The sequence below is a fragment of the Vanellus vanellus genome (assembly GCF_965231255.1).
Source record: "Vanellus vanellus genome assembly, chromosome: 6".
NCBI lineage: Eukaryota > Metazoa > Chordata > Aves > Charadriiformes > Charadriidae > Vanellus > Vanellus vanellus.
In genome coordinates, this window is record NC_138911.1 from 10346914 (window position 1) to 10367126 (window position 20213).

General features: G+C 38.4%; 2 protein-coding genes across 3 annotated transcripts in view; both read right to left on the bottom strand.

Moving 5' to 3' along the window:
* Nucleotides 1-20213, bottom strand: part of CYB5R2 (cytochrome b5 reductase 2) — a 172291-nt gene that overhangs the window by 50579 nt on the left and 101499 nt on the right. The window lies entirely within an intron of this gene.
* Nucleotides 18015-20213, bottom strand: part of FAR1 (fatty acyl-CoA reductase 1) — a 37990-nt gene continuing 35791 nt past the window's right edge. Inside the window, exon 13 of the mRNA XM_082485409.1 lies at nt 18015-19766. Within this exon, the coding sequence (XP_082341535.1) occupies nt 19754-19766 (13 nt within the window). The 3' untranslated portion in view covers nt 18015-19753. The remainder of the gene's footprint in view (nt 19767-20213) is intronic.

Sequence of the window (20213 nt, forward strand, 5' to 3'; positions counted from 1 at the left end):
TCTTGATCAAAGCTGTTGCTCAAAAATTGAATGCTAGCACCAATGCGAAGGAAGAGGAATGAATGTATACACTAGATAGATCAGTCCATTCCTTTTGATTGCAGCCTCCACTTACAATTTAAAATACCTAAAGCAATCACGCAACTTCAGCCAGACTGGGGTTTAGACACAGTATGGTCCTAAAAACCGACCCAGAGTTTTCAGCTCTCTTCCAAGCTTTGTTATGACCTCCTGTCTGGTTCTGGTTAGTAAACATGTCTCAGCTAAATGTTCTGCAATATTTATGTATCAACTATCACACTCTGGGGATCATGAAATCCCTTTTCTTAAGGTGTGAAGATGCCTCAAAGGGCAAAATATCTTTATAGACTTTTACCAGCATAGCAGAAGATAAAAGACACAGTCACCTAGTAACTCCATAGTTCAAACAGGAACGTTGCTACCACCCCTGCACAACTTACGTCTGCTCCGCACCCTCCCAAATATTAGTCAGCCTAATATATCAGATTCCCTTGGATGCAGACGACTTTCTAAGACTTCGTGCTTTTAACATTTCCTCCCCCGCTACCACTACGTTCCCATTACAGCCTTCCACATAACTGAAAGGGCTAGTGTTCTTGCCTCACAGAGAGACATTTAGTTATGTTTTATTGCTTCTAATTAACTAGAGTAAGGACTCAGGGGGAGCAGTAAAACAAGAAAGGTTGGCTTCTGGTAATGTTTATACTTCAACTTACTACATCCTCCCAAATTCTTCAGTTGACCTGTCAGGGCACAGAACAAAGTGTACAATAGCAAGAATGTTCAGAAGAGTACTCAGTGGAATAAGAGCCCACAGAACCCCCCCAAGACACTGTTTCCCAGAACATTTGGTCTTTAATTCAGGCTTTTGGATATGCATCAAGATCTATTTGAGTTTCCTGTGCAAAAAACCAAGGAGCACAACTTTAGAGGAAAAACCACTAAGCTCTTTTCTCATTGTGCAAAGTGCAATAGTTGCTATACTAGCCAAAAGGAACCAGTAACCAAGAACTAAAAGAAACGACACCTGCTGGCCTTTCCCCACTTTTCACAACAGCTCCATTTTTCCTGCTTTCAGAGCGAACTGTAGATACAGGCTCAGTTATTTATATCTACAACAAGTAATGCTAAGACACACATTTTCCTTTTGTAGCTAAGTCTTTTCATGGATGGAGGTTTTACCTTTCAAAGTAAACAAGACCAAAACCAAACAAGATGAACAACACCAACAAACACAAAAATCTTGCAGGCTATGAAAAGCAGGTGTTAAGATACAGGCCAAAGCTGTAAGTCTGGACAGAGTCCAGACTTAGATCTAGAGCAGAATTGATTAATTGGGAAAGGACAAACGAAGGAAGAGAAAGGGAACAACACTGTGCTTACCTCAAGTATTTGGCCTGATTATCTCAAAATGCTTAATAAAGGAAGATTGATACTAACACTTTTCAGCTAAGGAAAATGTGGCATATGGATTATAACAAATCAGTGACAGTCAGAAGTGTGCTGGTGGCTTAGCTCCCATATGTATAGCATCCCCTCAGGAATATTTTGTTTGTTAATGAAATACATAGTCTGTAGCACAGTGGCAGCTCCTCAGTGTAAACACAAATAAAAAAAATAGTGGAACACTGAAGCATTAATTTCATGTAACTGTACTATTTTATGCTAACATAGCAGCAATTACTGGGTTTGATCTGCAGATATCTAGACCCTATATTTAGTACCCTCTCATATCCAGAAGAACAAGGCCTGCAATGCAATGAACCTGAGCTGACGAGGCATTGTACCACAGAGAAGTTATTATGAGCATAGAGGGTGTGAGGACCTGGCTCTTCTCACTCAGCAGGCACCTCGATGGTACGAGATGTGAGGCGCTGGAGAAAGAGGCCCTCCGTTGCCACCAGCTGCCTCAGCTGTTCTGCACAGCTTTGTGCGCAGACAGCAGTTCAGTCTCTCCCTCCCACTGTCATTATTGTGTGCGAGAAGAAGAACCCTAAGAATGCCTCATAGAGCTAACCGATGCAAGACAAGTATGCCAATTAACAAGCACATTTTTATACCATACCATACCACACTTTGACAAGGACAGTTGAAACGATGCTAGTGCAATCTGGCATGATTAGGCTGAACAAACATTCATCAAGCAGGCTTTGTACATTAGGAGACAGAGGGGTTTTTGCCAGGAATATAATTTTTCTCTCTAAGCATGACCAACGATAAAGAATAGAATGCTTTCCAGTGTAAGGAGTTAAGCCACTTAAAAAATATCTATATGCCTATAACAATTTATCATTTATTCCCTCATCATCCTCTTGATAGGAATTACTCTGATACATTTATATCGATCACCTCGTAGGAATAAATCTCCAGCTCACCCACAGAAGCATCAGCTCGCACTTTGCTTTCTGCTTCTCTCATCCTTGGGCCTGTTACTAGGAAATATTAACTGGACATGCTAGATTTGCAATGTCTAAATGCCCATTCCGATTAAGTATTTCTATGACAGCTTTAGCATTTTATCATGAAACACAAACAACTCCTGAACATAAGAACCAACATTCCCATAGCCTTTTGATGACTCCATTATTTTTTTTTTTTAATACCTAACACTACAAACGAGATCTAGACCAGTAAGTGACAGATACAACAGTAATATCAGGCAGAAGGGCCGTATAACCTCTTCCGTCATTAGTATGAAACAAATGTGAATGACTACAGTCCTAACCTCTCTCCCCTCCCCAACTTAGGTACTTTTGCCCCAGATACACGTTTGCCAGCAAGCTCTGATTATATACTATCTTCCAACAAGGTTCAAAACATCATAACAGAGCAAGCTATAAAAGGACAATTTTTCTGCTATATAGAAGACATTCATAGTAAGTACATCAAATCAACTGGAGAACTCTTAATAAGTTGATGCATAATAGACTCATGATCCAAAATAAATCAAAGATGATCTTGATTTTTGGAGATCATGGTGAATACGTTTTAATGTCCGATTTCAACATGGGAAAAACACTTACAATATTACAGTGCTTAAAAAATATGCTCAAAATACATAAATACACCATCTCAGGCAAACAGTGATGAGGTGAATTCTTGCATGCTTTTTCAGAAACAAACTGAAAATAAAAATGTATTATGTTAGCACAGCCATGCTGCCAGTAGTGTCTGTACCTCACATCACATGAAGAAGAGGACAGCACACCAGGTGCCTGCTAAGCTCAGCACTGGCAGTCCAAAAGGCTCAGTCTCATCGCACAGCCTATTCCACAGAGGGTACCACTACCTTAAAGAGATGGAACTGAGTCCAAATGGTAGGCGATCAGAGATGAATAATTTGTCAAACTAACTTAAAAGTCCAGGAGAAGAAAGTCCAAAAGTAATCCAAAAGTATTTGCTCTTGATCAGTCAACAGAGACCAGCTTCCACTGTTACAGAAAACTGGCACATAACCACCGTCTGTTTGCTCTTGGCCAGGTTGGCTCCATGGCCAAATAACTGATTTTCAGGAGCCAGGTGAAAATGCAATCAGCATAGGAAGAATCAGGGAGCAGGTGCAGCTACTGCATCAGACTGAGAGGCCAAGCCAGAAAAGAGAACCATGACAAAGTAGCATGCTCATAAATCTGTTTATATTGTGCCAGAACTGTAGAAAAGTGGATTTAAAAATCTTTAGGGGTACTTTCCAGGCTGAAATCTGAGTAGTGGGTTTGGGTTTCTTTGTGAAAGACTGCAAGATTTACAGTCCTCGCCTTTAAATACGGAAATAGAGAAACAGAGAAAAAGAGAGCCAGAGAAGAAGTCTGCAACAAAGTTAAAAACAGAACTTAGTCTTCTGTTTACTATCTCACACTACCAGAGTAACAGAGTGTGGAAAGCACAAGCTAAGTCAGGCCAAGCCCAAAGAGAAAGCCATTTCAGAGATGGGGAGAGCTATGCCAAACAGGATTACTGAACAATGATGGGATATTTCCTTTATTTATAATTAAAATACAGCCAATAAAAGAATCAACTGTACTCGCATTTGTTCTTCTAGCTGCCCCCATGCGTAAAGTAATCTTCATCCACACTAAAGTAGGAAGTGTTGTGTTCCGTTTTCAGCTCTGCCATAAGATGGCAGAGCAACACCATTTCTGTCATGGAGGTGGCTGGTCTACCCCTGACACTTTGCTATTGCCTGGTATGATAAACATGCAGCCACGCAAGTAGCTGTAGAAATAAAAATCAGTTGTTTCCCCTCTGTACTACAAGATAAGCCTCATTCAAATCCAGTAAGATATCTAAAGTCTTATCAGAAAGTCTTGTTCATAATCCTCTTAGTGAACTTTGCAGAAATAAGTTTTAAACTGTTGTAATGATTGCAGAGGCAGCTTAAGGAAAACCAAGAGATCTTGCTGCGTGATTTTTGTATGGCTTCTCCAGTTTTGTATCTCATTCTCAATGTTGTGTGTACAAGTGACAGCAATTTGCAAACCCTTTCTACCCTTTCTGCCCCATAGCAAACCCAAGTAGGATTCATCCTACCCCAGGTATATGCACTGGTACAAAATCATCTGGGTTCCAGCTTTCGCTAGCTTACAATTCTGAAGTTGACTTAACATGCCTATTGTCTCACTTTCATAACCAGCCTCCTGCTTCCAAGCAGCAAAGGCTTAGCAAGCAGCTACAGGGGACTGTATGACCAGCCAACAATGAAACTACCACTTCTGTCCTTTAGGGAAAGATGCAGCATACGTTGTGCTACAGTAAATACCAAACAGTAGGATGAAAGAAGGGAAATGGAAAACTTTTCTACTGAAACTGAGGGGATTCCTTGTTTCAGCAATGGTACAGGTAGTTCTAAAAAACAAGTAGGAAATGAGAAGTTTGCCTTCAAGTACTTTGAATGTGCAAACACAAGTCTTTGCAAAAATAATTGTGATGAGGAGAAGAGGCAAAAAGGGCTAAAGCAAAAAAAAAAAAAAAAGATAAATAATGGAGCTACTAAAAAAACCCACATTGTTGTACATAAGCAATGTGATCATGGATACAGTGAAGAAGAGACATGGGTGTACAGCCATTCCATTACACATCTGCTTTTGGAAGGGATAAATGTCAACTCTCAGCAAGATGTGGCAACGCTGTCAGCATCTGAGGGTTTAGATTACCACTGTCACATCTGCAATGACAGGCCAGAGCAAGCTCCAAGCAGCACATCACAACAAAATGATCACGGTAGAGTCTTAATAGCTTAAGCAAATGAATTTAAAGGAGTTCCAGGGCCGATGGGAGGCTTCGGTAGGTAGGAAACTGAACTATGCCACTGGCCAATTCTCTTGGAGCAATACAGTCAAAAACTAGAGGCCTTTAATCAACATCGCAGAACGCTACAGAAACCACATTATGCTCAAAGACAGGAACTGGCTTTTGGCTTTCATCAGCAGATGCATGATATTCCACACAATCAGCATTTGTTGAAGCTGCTAAATTCTTTCCACTCAGAACAACTGCAGTACAGTCCACCTAAGCTAAGCAGGAAAGTTTTAACGTCAGCTCTCTTTCTTCAAGGCACAGTTATTTCTAACATAATGGTATGTGGCACTAGGAGACTGGTCAGTACATTTATTCATGGCTCAAAGACACGTGAATTCAACCAATGCAGGCACAGTGTTAAATTAAAACGAACAAGCTTTATTCTTAAATTGATGTAAACAGCAGATAGAACTTAACCACCTACAAATTCTGTACATGCTTGACTTAAGACTTCATTGCCATGGGGGTCCGCCACATGTTTGTGAGCAGCACTGTGCTGATCCTGCAAGATCTCTGGCCAGTTTGTTTTTTTTTTGTTGTTGTTGTTTTGTTTTTTGTGTTTTGTTTTTTTTTTTTTAAAAAAAAAAGAAATAAAAACAAAACCAAAACTAGACAGCAAATAGTAACTCCCTACAGTTAAACAGCTGAAACACACTGAATAGCAGTATTTCTTTCACAACTTTGTGCACAATGCAACCCTTTTTATACAGGAAAGTGCCATGTCAAGCCCTCAGAACGCTGCAGTTCACAAATACTGCAGAATACTGTAGTTTTGTGCCACTCTGTGCTGGTTTATATTGAATTAGCACACATCACTTGTTGCACTGTTCCTTGCCCTAATGCAATATGCATGGGGTTGCATCACTAATTCATGATTTAGGAACTCTCTACCTTCTCTAGAGCAGAGGTCAGGAGTACACCGTAGTTTTTTTTATACCTTTTCATGCAAAAAAAAGCCCCAACATACAAAGCTTGAGTGGTACATATGTGTATGGACAGATGGATGAAAGGAAATGGGGTAGGACAGATAAATCTGCAATCTAAGTACATCAAATTTCAGTGAAGCACATCTTAATCTCTTGAGTAACCTACCAAAAACTCCAGTTTAGCAGCTTCTGCATCTTTTGCATGCTTTTATCCACCAAGATGAACAGAGCCATTTTCCTTCTGCACTGTATTTCTACCTGCAATGTTAGAGGTCCTCTATGGGCCTCATATATTCTTTGGGATCATGAACTCTTCCTGAGTTGCAGGAAAGCAAACCAAAAGGTTTCTGCAGTTTCAGACCCTCTCTCAACTTGCAGGAAGGATGCCAGATTTTGAACTACAAGGAGTTAATAATTCAAGCAGTCTCCAATATTTTCATTGTTGCAGGAAGGAACAAATCATGCAAGAAACTAGTGGTTACTTAATAGGTGTGTTCAGTGTGAGTCATTTTCAAACACCCCATAAACACTGCAGTGCCACAGAACCTATCCTATGGACCAGGATCCAACACTGAGCACAAGAAGCTTCTGGTTTGAGTCTAATTTTCTGTGCTTTCACAGCTTTTATCACTTGTGATCTGTGTATAGCTAAGGTTTTCCTACTTCCTAGATTAATTTAAAAATAAAGTTGATGCACACAATGCAACTGTCTAGATTTCCTAAGTGTGGAAAAACCTTGACAACAGAGATTGGGTATGCTTTGGCTTTTTTTTTTTTTTTTTTGTTACCCTCATTCATTTCTCACTCTGAAATACCTGGTTTGCTGTACAAAATTCTACTATGAAATGATATGATAAAATAAACAAAACCAGAATTTCATCTCTCAATTAACATTGCGTGAGTGACCATTGCAAAGGTCAGAATAGTAGAATGGCTAAGTTAATTTAAAAACGGAGACAAGAAAAAAGCCAAAATCAATTCATTTTACACATGTTGTTTCTGACCATATGGACATCCAGAAACTTCAATATCTGAAGCTCCTTGAGTTCAACTGAGGCTTGACTTCTTGGCAGAACAAGTGAGCCAAGAGGAAGCTCCCTTCTGCCACAGCGAGATTGCTACTGGCACCCAAACTTCCCAGTGAGAACTGCAGTCTTCACTAGTGTAAAGCTCTCTACTACAGACAGCTTACAATTCTTGAAGTAAAAAGTGCTGCTTGTGGAATTAAATTTTCATTGGTTATCAAATCATCTGCTGCAGCGTAGTTTTAATTAGCCAACCCCAAACAGCATCTGAACCGAGTTGTTTGCCTGTTTAGTCATTTTTCCCTCTGGAAAATTTTCTTTGATCAGAACAAACCTCTTCCCCAACAAAATGTTAAGTGTGAGAGTGTGTGTGTGTGTGTGTGCGCGGGCACGCAATAAACTTTGGAAAGAATTGTTTTTGCCATGCAAAGTGTCCTTGATGCAATATCTGTTTGAAACCCCTCGGAAGACTCACTTTGCTCTGTTTGTGCTCCTGCAGTTGAGACCAATGGCAGCAACATCAGTCCTGGCCTGTTTGCCAAGTTCCACCCTGAAGGGCTTCAGGCTGCAGACCAGGAGTTTACTATGGAAACCCCGACAGTCTCCTAACAACAGGGGCTCTGAGCTACATTGCAGGAATGTGAACAACTTGGAACTGGTCATCAGAATTTCCTATGTTAGCTATCTCTGCAGGCAGAGCATTCGGAGCCACGCCAACAGTGACAGCGTGCAGTATTACCAGGTAACGAGAGAGAAATAGGTGTGTGAAACAAAAGATTAGGTATCTGTCTCAAGGCATCTTACCACAATTATATTACATATGTGAAGTTAAACAGGCTAAACAGCAGCCCCTGCAGTAGTAACGCTGTACTTGTCAGAAGGCACAATTAAGTTTCCAAAACCAGAGCACACAATAATTGCCATCAACATTCACTCTATCACTGCTTACCTAACAGTCTGTGTGAAACAACAGTTCATTGTATGATCCCCGTTTTAAAACCTCTTCTTTTAGTTTGCTCTCTCTATTCAAATGAATTGTCAGTCCATAAACTCACTGAAGCAACAGCATCTGCAATATCGTTAATGGTGTATCAGCACTTTCACTTAACCATTGCTTAGTTGTACATTCAGGTTTGCTCTAAAAATTAACTCTAGAACACAGCTCCTACAGAGCTGTAGAAAAAGTAAACCAAAAATTACTTCCCCCTCCCCCAAATATGTGCAATTACAAGCTCTCAGGTTGTTTTATTAACCAGCAGGAGGAAAGTGCCTTTCATGGAATGCAACTGAACTTGCTCCTCTTCTTTCACCTTTCCATTTATTGCTACCTGCTCAAGCATGGGCAGAGAGCATTTTTAAGACTCTGATACCGTCTCTCTGCAAGTTCACTTACAAGGCATCAAAGCTTTCAAACCTAACAGTAAACAAACTAGAGCCTATGCATCTTAATGCACTCATAAAAATACTTCTGGCGACATGGCTTTTAATTTTTGTCTTATTAATCCTTTCTATTCAAAACTCAATTGTTCTGGAGCAGAACTTAAACAATACAAGCACCAGCTTCTCTGTGTGCAGTAACTAACAAAGTAACTAAAGGCTTTAAGCTGCATACTGCATTTAATATACCCATTTTAATAAAATGGAGACAATAAACCTTTCAGTTCTGTAAAGCAGTGAAAATCCTCTTGTATACCTCGCACTGCAAGCATTTCAGCTTTTGCTTCAAAGACTGACATTGAAAAGCCATTCATACATTTGTGTACATATGTGCATATACTTATGCTTCTAGAGTCTACACAAAAAATAAGCAAATTACATAATTTAGAGAGGATGATTTTTATTTAGAAATACTTAAGTTTGGGCTACTATTTTAATCTTCTATTCAGCAACAATATGGAAAATATTTAATTCTATTACAATTAGAATCATCTGCCCAAATATTCCCAATCATCTGCCCAAATATATTCCCCTCAGTTCAAGAGGGACAGAGAGCTGCTGGAGAGAGTCCAGCGTAGGGCAACTAAGATGATTAAGGGAGTGGAGCATCTCCCTTATGAGGAAAGACTGAGGGAGCTGGGTCTCTTTAGTTTGGAGAAGAGGAGACTGAGGGGTGATCTTATTAGCGTTTATAAATATATAAAGGGGGAATGTCATGAGGATGGAGCCAGGCTCTTCTCAGTAGCAACCAATGATAGGACAAGGGGTAATGGATTCAAGCTGGAACACAAGAGGTTCCACTTAAATTTGAGAAGAAACTTCTTCTCAGTGAGGGTGACAGAGCACTGGAACAGGCTGCCCAGGGAGGTTGTGGAGTCTCCTTCTCTGGAGACATTCAAAACTTGCCTGGACGCCTTCCTGTGCGACTTCATCTAGGTGTTCCTGCTCCAACAGGGGGATTGGACTAGATGATCTTTTGAGGTCCCTTCCAATCCCTAGCATACTGTGATACTGTGTGAAATATCACAATGTAGCAGGTATTGTCTGTAGAGTGTTAAACTTTAATTGATTTAAAAAGTATTGACTGTATAGATTATTTACTTTAGTACTTTTTAAAACATTATATTGGTAGACATGTACCACTTACAAAGTCTCCTGAGGCAAGTCCCTTTCCTAAAGAAGTTAATTGCCAGGTAAGAGATATCTGGGCTCTCTGTTTCTTAGTTTCCAACAAAGAACTAGTCTTCAGTCATTCAGTCATTCTTTGCTAAAGAAAAAGAGGTGAAAGAACAGGAGTGTCAGAAACTGCTATGACAATGTTACAGTCTGAGTACATAAAGAGACTAATCGTGCGCCACTTCTTCAGAACACCGAGTATTGCTTTTCTAGTAAGCTTGCACACAGTTCAAAACATTAGTGCAGTTAAATCTAAGTAGAGCTCACCAATTAACATCACATGTATTCAAATTACTTTTAGTTCCAAGACATCCCAGACAGTGGCCAGGAGCCCATTGTTGAAAATCTGCAATACAATCAACATTTCAGTTACAGACTTTCTACTTTTTATCTACTTCATTTTGATAGAACAGAATTAAACAGTCTGAGACACACCACCCTATGCTAATTTTACCAATAAACAACCAATTCCCCACCCCCCCAAAAAAAAAAAAAAAAAAAAAAATCAGTGTTTCCAATAACTTCATAAGAGTGTCCACTTTCAAAACACAATCTCTAGAGCGTTTATACCTTCCACCCTAAAAAAAAAAAAAAAAAAATATTTCTACTGTTGTCCTTTTCAGGAGCAGCAATTAAACATCCACTTCCCATTTTAACTCATTTTCAGACAAGCTCAGGTACTACCATAAGCTATGCAAGTTTTATTTAATCTAGCAGTATAAAATTTGACACATTTTTACCACTTTCTCATTTCTTCTATGCACATGTACTTCTTGCTTTCAAAAGGTAGCAGGGCAGAAGGCTTCTCGAAGTAATTTCTGCAGTAAGGCGGAAACATTTCTTCCCATCTTTCACATCTATGCCGCGATACTGGTGACAACCTGTGCTCCCCCACTTCAGTTCTGGTGCCCTCTGATAAATCATAAGCTTGTCAAATCTATTAACATTTTAGCATCTATCATTGGTGTATACTTCAAAAGCCTCCTTTAGAAGCTCATCAGTGGACACAGGCTTAAGAGTATTTAATTCTATAGCATAGCATCAGTCAGCAGCCCCAAAGAATTTCAAATAGCGTTGTATCCAGACTAGCTTCACATCATCTTCTCGGACCAAATGCTCTTTCATACAGCCCACATGAAGACCATGGATGGCATCCACACAGCAAAAGGACTTAAGTTACTGGACTAGTGCAGTTCTGATGCCAGCCAAGCACCCAACAGATGGCACAAGTTAGCACAGGCATTCTATATTTAGCCTTCTTGTAAAGCAGTTCTGTTTTGAAAATAGTAATGGTTAAGTGTTTCCTCTCTCAGTTCCAAAAGGAACCACGGACAGAACAACTCCAAAGTCACGAACAAAAACAGAAGAGAAGAGGCAAGACTGGAAATATATATTGCTCTTTATACATATGTACATGTTCATAGAGATTGAGACATGTACACATTAAACCTTTCAGAAAATTTTCAAATTATTATACAATGCTTGCGAATTACTACGTATGTCCATAGCATGATTAACACAACTGAGTAATACTTTAAAGAAACATGAGGACTCAGATCTGTTGTGGATACACCTGTTCTAAATAGATTTCTGTCAAAAAAGACTATTTCCAGAGCACATAAAACCAGCAATAAAACAGAAGGACAGAAAACAGAAGCCATGCACACTGTATATATAGTTTGAGAAATCCTATAAAATCTGAAAATTAATAGACAGCATAGTATTATGGATAGCTGGAAGAACAAAAAAAGTAAAAACACCTGTAGTTTTTCACTTCACACATTCTACATTAAAAAATAATCACTTTTTTACCTTACAAGTTGGAGGGCTGACTATTTGCACATGAAATCACGTTGATGTTTTCCTGGTGAGCTATGTCTAAGAATTTGCACTAGCCTCCCAAGCTACCCAGACTAAGGATATTGACGTACTGATAAGACAAAGCATTACACAAAGGAAGCAGTTTGCCACGTATTTAGTAGGACATTCAAGAAGTTCTACATAACCCAGAGGCTGTGAAATATATTCAAACACCCGCTAACACACTATATATGCTCCAATAGAAAGAAGAGAAATTGCTGCCTGCAAACTAGAGCTGCAAAAGGCCTGCAGTTGAGGACAAATGCTTTAATTAAACATAGTGAAGCAGAGGAAGTAAGCAGTCCCTCTGGAAACACTCGTTTACAAGTGAGCACAGAGGGGCACATGGATGACGCAGAAAAGATGAACAAGTAGAGCAGGAAGTTCACCGTGGCTCATTTCTAACAAGCTGCTATTCAGAAGAACCTCTGAGCCTTTTCTGTTCTCTCCTGTGTACTTTTCTCTTACCTGAAGTCTGTGTCCCTTCTCCATCTGTGACCAGCTTCCTAAGGAATCCTATGAAACTGCTGCTGATGATAAGAACATGAAAAAGCTCCTAGAAGAATGAACAAGAAGATGCAGCAGCAATCAACTCTGAAAATCCCATGAAAGGAACTGGAGACGAATTGGGCAGGAAGACTAACAGCAGGTGCTCTCAGTTTAAAGTGGTGACAGCCCATTCTTGTTCTTCTCCTGTTCCAAAGTCCCACACAGTTGATGTGCAACACCTGTGTGTTTTTGCAGCACCACCTGCTAATAATTACCTGTTCTGAACTCTCCCACCCAGGTTTCTAAGAAAGCCATCTTAAAATAGGAGCCACCCAATGTTTCATAGGTGGGAAGAGGAATTAAGAGAAAGATGACCTGTAAGCAGATTTTATGCTTTAAAGATTATAAAAATTCATCAAGATGCAAGTCATCATTGTCACTTGTCATGTTTTAAGTACTTCCTAACAGAAAATGCAAAATACATTCTGGTGTGGTGACAACGCCTCAGGATTTAGAAAGGGTATTAGTTTGAGTTTACTGGTGACATCAGCTTTCCACTTAGCATGGTTTTTCTGGCATTTGTTTGTTTGTTTTTTGAAATTGCCTGAAGACATGGCCCTTTCAGGCAAGCTATCTTACCATACCACCACATATCCAACTTACCCTTAAAGATGCCTGACATAAAAAGGTTAATTACTAAACCTGCATGCCAAGCACCTGCAAGGCCACCATGACTGAAGGGAACATCTGTTTCCAGATTCTTACTCAGCTTCTATGCCAGCTATCACTGCTGGCACACAGGGTAATAACTCCTGACATTTCAACAAAAGACAAACAAGAAGCACAAAACCCAAGAGTGTCTAGCAGAATGACTAAAGTGACAAGATTGCATTTAATTCTAAAACAAAGAAAGCAGTGCCAAGAAGAACTGGCCAATTTGTTTGTACTTACTTTCGGGTCTTAGCATTTTTTGCTTACAAAAGTTACAGTACTGTTTAATTAGAAGCAAGGTTATTTGATAGATACTAGGACAACCTTCAAAGAGAGAAGCACCAACTGCTTCTATATTCTGTGACCCTGAGCCCAGTACTTTTCTTTCTATCAAATCTGATTACATTTTAGCTCATTAATTCAGACATAATTAGTATTTCCTACCAGTGGGTTAGCTCACATCAGTACTTTCCTCTTCCTCTACAGTATTATAAAATTTAGACCACCTAACATTTAAAAAAAATTGAACTGTTCTCTGTATCTCTCTAACCAGAGGATTGCTACACGGAAAGCCTTCACAGAATACTATCGGAGTGTAAGGTCCTAAAATATCTTCAGCCACCTAAGGTTTTGTAGAATTTCAAGTCACATTTCACGCTCTTTGAACTCATATATGGGTGCTAAGTACCCATCTGCTCTGAAATGCAGAAACCAGCACAGAAGTAGCTAATTCATCCAGAAGGTGACTTACTAGGCTAAGTGCAGCACATTCTTATTAAAAATGGATAGAGTTGGTTTTAAATTAGAGTCACAAAGACTGGAAGTTACCTTGCATGTTTTTCTTTCCAAATCAAATATTTAACAGAGGAAAGCCACCGGTGTCACTGACAAAGAAAGATTAGTTGTGGCTTAAAACCACACATGGATTGAGAAGTAGTAAGACACGCTCTGCTCACTAAGTAACCTTGTAATTTTGACCAATACACGTTGTCACACGAGAATTAGAAGCCTTCCATTTGTTTCCAAGAATCAGAATTAAATATTCTTAAAAAAAAAAAGCTACAAAGTGGCCATTTCCCTGATATCTACAGTGCCTAGCAACAATGAAGTGTTTGCAACCAAAAGCATACAATCTTTTCATCTCAAGAGGCCTCACACTACAACTACAGCCAGTTGAGCTGGTGGCAACAGCAGAGGAACCAATGGTAGCATCCGGGTGGGGGAGGAAAACAAAACAGCCAACAGTTTTTACAAGTTTGTTTGCTCAGTGCAAACTAACCCACCATAAAATACTCCAAACATACCAGATCTTACTGAAGCATAGGTAAATCCAGAGCTCTGGTCTTCCTTTTAAAAACGCCCTTTCAGCAAGGGGAGATTGAACCTAAGACCCAACCATGGATACAGTCTACTGGATTGTCGCTCTTGCAACATGATATAGAGGAAAAAGGTGATTATTATGAGTCCTACATTAGATTGTGTTAAGTAGCCGACTATAGACAAGTGGTCTGCCAGCAAACAAAGTGAATGCCTGGGGGAAACCAGTTTATGGGTATTTGGAAGAGAGCTCTTTCACTTGCAGGCTTGGAGAAGGTTGCATTAACAGAATAGCTCATGCTGTTAATTCACAGTTACTCAGTGAAAGCTCAACAGCTTCAGGAAAACTGTGGTGCTCTGGCCTGAAGTAGACTTGAATCCCTACCCTAGTTACGAGGCATAAGATTCTGAAAGTACTTGCTGTGTCCTTTATGCAACAAATAGCAGGTCTCTGACCTAAATTGGGAGAGCCTTTATGAAAAAGGAAAGGTAACATGGTTTTCAAAGATATAGGCAAACAAAAAAAATAGTGTCTCTCAAAGTAAAAGTAACTTCACACTATTGGAGAATTATACTTAACTATCAATTTAAGTGCAACTCAAAAATTAAGCATATTAAATAAGAAGTCCTTGAGGGAAAATAAATCAAGAAATTGTACAGCACAGCAAGTGGATCAGGAAATTTCCATCCTTCCTGCTAAGGACTTACAGTAGCTATCAAGTCCTCTTGTCCTAGCCTGTGCAATTTGTTCAAATTTAATTACCTCCTTCAAGTACAAGAATTTTTTTTAAAGCCTATTTGAAGAGATTGGAAGTCTCTTCATGGGACTCTAATCATGCGAGTGATTAACATGTGTATTTGTGGGACACACTGCTGCACTTTATGCCATGTAAATAACTTCACTTGCAAGAATATTTCCATCCAGTAAATTGCAAAGAAAACCTCATCTTCCACAGACTCCACAAACTTTCAGACATCATCAGCAATATTCCAAACATATCTTTAGCTGCTGTCCCTCTCCAAACTGAATTTGCATCTTTAAGTTGACTAAGCACTGCCCTAGGAGAGTACATTAAGTGAGAAATGCCAGATGACACACTTGCTCACTAAGACTCAGGGTTAACTTCTTGACTGATTCATCTCTTTGGACCACAAGCAGATCATGAGCCAGGTGACAATACAGTGTCCACAATACAATTCCACATACATACTAACATAAAAACAAATATTAACAATATTCAGCCTGCTCCCAAAATTTAACTGTTTCCTTTTATTTCCACAGGTCTTTCTCTCCCCACTCTACAATGTGACTGCTTTTGAGAAGTCCCTGCTTATTTTAAGCATTTGCCTTATGATTCTGAATCATACTGAGAAAACTGTATAATAGAGGAAATCAAGCCTCCTAACTTTAGATTCTTGAATTCCATCCAAGTTAAGTGTCTAAAACAGTAAGTGTGACTATTTGTGTCTCTACACATCCAGTTCTGGGATAATTTCATCAGGAATGAAGGAAAGAATGAGATACTGAGTTTCATAAGGATAAAAATATTCAACTATATGATGCTGTCTTGAATATGGATTAAGGTTGATACAATATATAGAAGTTAATGGTGGCTAAGTACTGAATTATTTTCACTTAAATGGTAAATCAGATGTTTCTTGATTACAACAAGAATACCACAACTACTTTCTGACATTCCTAGTGGTAGACTGAATTGCTATTTCTGCAGTTGAGATAGGGCATACACAGAGGACGTAATGAAAACTCCTACCATATGAGGCGAGGGCAATTTAAGATTTGATGTTCATTCTATATTCCAGAAAATCTTAATCAGGTAGTGGTTTTAGTTTTTTCATTTCAAAGAATCTTACAGTAAGTTCATATTTTAGTTTTTTCCATACACTCAAAAAAGCAAAAGGGGCCTTGCTTCTACATATCAGGATATAAATTTTTCCGAAGTGACAGTGGCTACAGAATTACCATCCTGAAAGGTATAACAATTAAGTTAGAATGAAATTAAAGGCTTCTGGTAATAATCACTACACTTGCAGTTAATGGAGATAACTGAATCAAGTAAAAAAGACCCATTCACCCTACCTAGCGCCCATGGCTCTAACCATTCCAGTTTTATTGAGTGCATTAATATGTTGGAACTTTTTCTTTCACCAATTAGTCACAGTTTCTCCTGCTTCTCACAGTAAGAATAAAAGCTGCTCAAAGCTGTCATTGTTCCACATTCCAGAAAAGAGAGTTGCATAATTACTAATTATCTATCAGTGAGTCATATTTGTTGCAGAGCAGGGAAAGCCAAACTGAATGCCAACTCTGCACTCACTGAGGTACTAAGATAACGTTAAGGAGGAAAGCATTTATAAATATCTTGAACATGGAAGCAGGGTTAAATTTAGTTCAAGATGGCAGAAAAGCAGCTCACAGTTTAGTTAAGTAACCTTTAACTTGCAGTCATCTGCAGACAGAAAGGAGGACAGTTGTCTGAAGAATACTCTAGAAGAGAGCAAGAAAACCTAGAACTTAAAGTGATGAGACATGTCAACCTTCGCTTCTAAATTTATGATGGAACAGCACATAAAACAAGAGCAGACAATTCCCAACAGCTCCACTGGAAGTATTTCACAGTTTCTAGAGATCTAGTCAAATACACAGTGAATGTCACCAGGCTAGACAAAACAAATTGTACATACTTCAGCACAAGAAGATTGACAGACAGTAAGAACACACTTTAAAGTAATTCACTCACAGTTCTCCAGAGCAGCCATTCTTTGGTGACTTTTCTTCATTTCTGTTTTGAAGTTGGCTCAGCAGATTGTGAAATATGTAAAAATATTATGACAAACTATACTTCCCCATTCTGTGCACGGTACTTCTCAGATCCAAGTTACCTCTATAAACCTGTCCTTTGTTTTTGAACAATGTACAATGTAATACTGTACTATGAAGAAATGGCAAAATGTTTAACAGCACAAGACACTAAGGGATAACATATTAAAAACTTTTGTTTCTTGCTTCCAATTTTGAACCAGCTAAAGAGCAACAAAAACCATCTCTATTTGGTAGTTTAAGTCTTAAAGTCAAGGTTATGCTTTAAAGCTGGTGGACCCCAAACCACAACTTACAGATCATGCATGATTTCTAGCACTGTGCTCTTGATAAAAGGAAGATGAATCCATGAAATCTGAGGATTCCAAGAAATTAAGTTAAAAAAACAAAGTATCAAGCCATTTTTATGATGCCCTAACTTAATGATACCTTTTCCTCCCTCACCACGAAATGTAGGTGCTACCGATCGCTACAGTTGCTTGCAATTCCTTGAAGTGTTAATCCAAAAGCTACTACAAAAATCACAGTACCCTTTTAAACACTATGAAAAAACATCCATCTATTTAAGTAAATTTGAAAATAATACTACAAATGAACAGGCAATAACAGTGAGGAGAAATCTAGCTGTCATACAAGAAAGTCACCAATGATAAATCATACCGCATGTGTTTTGATATCACTTCATGAAGGTTTAGATGGGGTGTTTTTTGGGTTTGGTTTTTTTTTGTTTTGCCACTGTGAAGGTTTTTCTGTTTTATTTTTTAAAATGAAAATCAAGTTAATGACGAATACTGCAAAGTTTCCTACAAAGGAAAGAGCATGTTCATGTATATTAAGATGACATTTACACTATCCAGTTGTTTTCCACATATTAGACTAAAAACATGCAAAAATACAATAAACACTGTGACAACACTTTCAAGGGATTTGTTTATTTTTGGTTTACAAACAAAGGCACCCAATATTTCTGTTTATGTCTTATAAAAGCTCACAGATTTAGCATTTGTTTCCAAACATCTTTTCCTACAGCAGAAAAAAAAAAAAACATTACAGGAAAATGTAATTCTTTTCCTGGTCCCAAATTTAAATACCAGTAACTGTCAAGTGATCATGTTGTTTCAGACTGCTCTTCTTCCTATTTAACCAACAAGAATACTTTCTGTAACTTGCTAGTCAGTACAGTGAGCCTAGCTTACTGTGTCAAAATATAGTTTCAGTATTACTTTTGATCCACGCTTGTTATATGCAAACACTGGTATGAAGAACTGCAAGAGAACAGGGTTCTGATATGGAAAAAATCCCAGTAGTTTCAGATAGAATTTCACAGACTGACCACAGGAAGTGACAAAACTAACGTAATAAGTGTGACACAATCTATTGTCAGTTAGATAGGATGACTGATGAATTTGTGTAAGATACCAATAGTGCACAGAACCACGGTCTCCAAAGAGGGGAAGAAATTCGGATTTCTAAATTGGCAAATGTTTAAAGAGCAGAGGTTAAAGATCCTTATGTTCTAAGTAATCCTTTTCTTCATCATTTATTCAAAACAACAGATTTCTAAGCAGTGTTTTGGACCAGAAATAATCAGTTCATTGGCTTCATAGTTCTCAGTATTAACAAATCAACATGAAAAGTATCATGGATAGTAGTTATAAACAATCAAAATTCCTAAGTGAATTGCTTCACAGAATCATTTTCAGAATATGACATATTTGTCTTTTGCAAACTTCAGCCACATGCCAACACGGGACAAGGGGTGTCATTGGATAGTAGGCACCTCTGAAAAAAAGTCTACAATGCAGGAATACTTTAGCATACTTTCAGGTCTAGTAAGATACTTGGGGAGGCAGCTAAAAATGTAATAATCCTAATGTATTTGTTAAAGTGTAACATCTTCAATCACAGAAGCCATAATTTATTTTCAGCCACAGTCAGAGGTCTCTCACACAAGGTGTGGTCCTAGACCATCTAGGCTTTTCATCACTAGCTTTATATATACACACAGGTGATTTTAAGGAGGAATTACAGCTTAACTACTTACTACAGAATATCTAGCTTCAACAAGGAAGCCATTATCTTTCCAAAATTAGATATACACCTGCATGAAAGGTGTTCTCCTTGAAGTAAAGGATTTTCATGAGAAGAGCAAAATAAGTTCTTTACATACTTAGTTCAAATAGGACAAAAAACTACCAAGGGCCAAGTGTAATGTAGGTCTTGTGTAATTAAGTCATTATTTGCCTTTCCAAGCAGATTCAAGAACACTAATCAGTATAAACTGACTTTAATGAACAAACACTGGGCAAGGGTGCTGATCAGTACATTAGAATGTTCAGTACATTGACAGTGGTCTCAGATAGAATTCTGTGCAACCAAAATATAAAGGCATATTCAGGTATTGCCTTAAACAAGGATTGAATCCTTTCTTACACCTTGCTATTTTTGCAAATGTTTTCCCTACTGAAACAAAGTAACACACAAGAAAAATAAAGATTTCTTCAGATTTATACCTAATAATTTAAGTTAAAAAATAAATTGTTAACATACTTTCATTTTGAAGCAAGATGCACCTTGCTCTGCTTGCCCAGTGAAATCGGAGGTTTTGTTGGGACTGAGATGAGAGAGTGTGCTTATGCATTGGTGTTGTCCATGTATCAAGTTTCACAGCTCAGATTTAAAAAAAAAAAAATCATTAGTTGATGAAGTATTTGTTAACATCGCTTAGAATTTTAAAACGGGCATCTCTTAATGAAAGCCTATATAGTTTGTCCAACTACTATTACCAGTAATATAAATAGCAACTAAACATAATAAATTCCTTTCAAATACATTTACCTTTTGAAGTCAGAAGTGTAACAATCAAGTGCTGGCTCTGTGTTCCCAATAAAAATAATTAAAAAAAAAAAAGAGGACGGTCAATGACTTTATTTTTGCCTCCCTCAGGGTTACATTTCCTTTTATCTACTCAATGATAGGATCAATTCTGCTTTCAGAGAAGCAAATTGCTCATGCTGACATAAATGCAAGTTGGATGCAGCCAGTTTCGAGCACAGAACTCAATCACTAAGCGCACTCTGAAGACCAGATCACACAAAAGACTAAGTAATTAAGGAA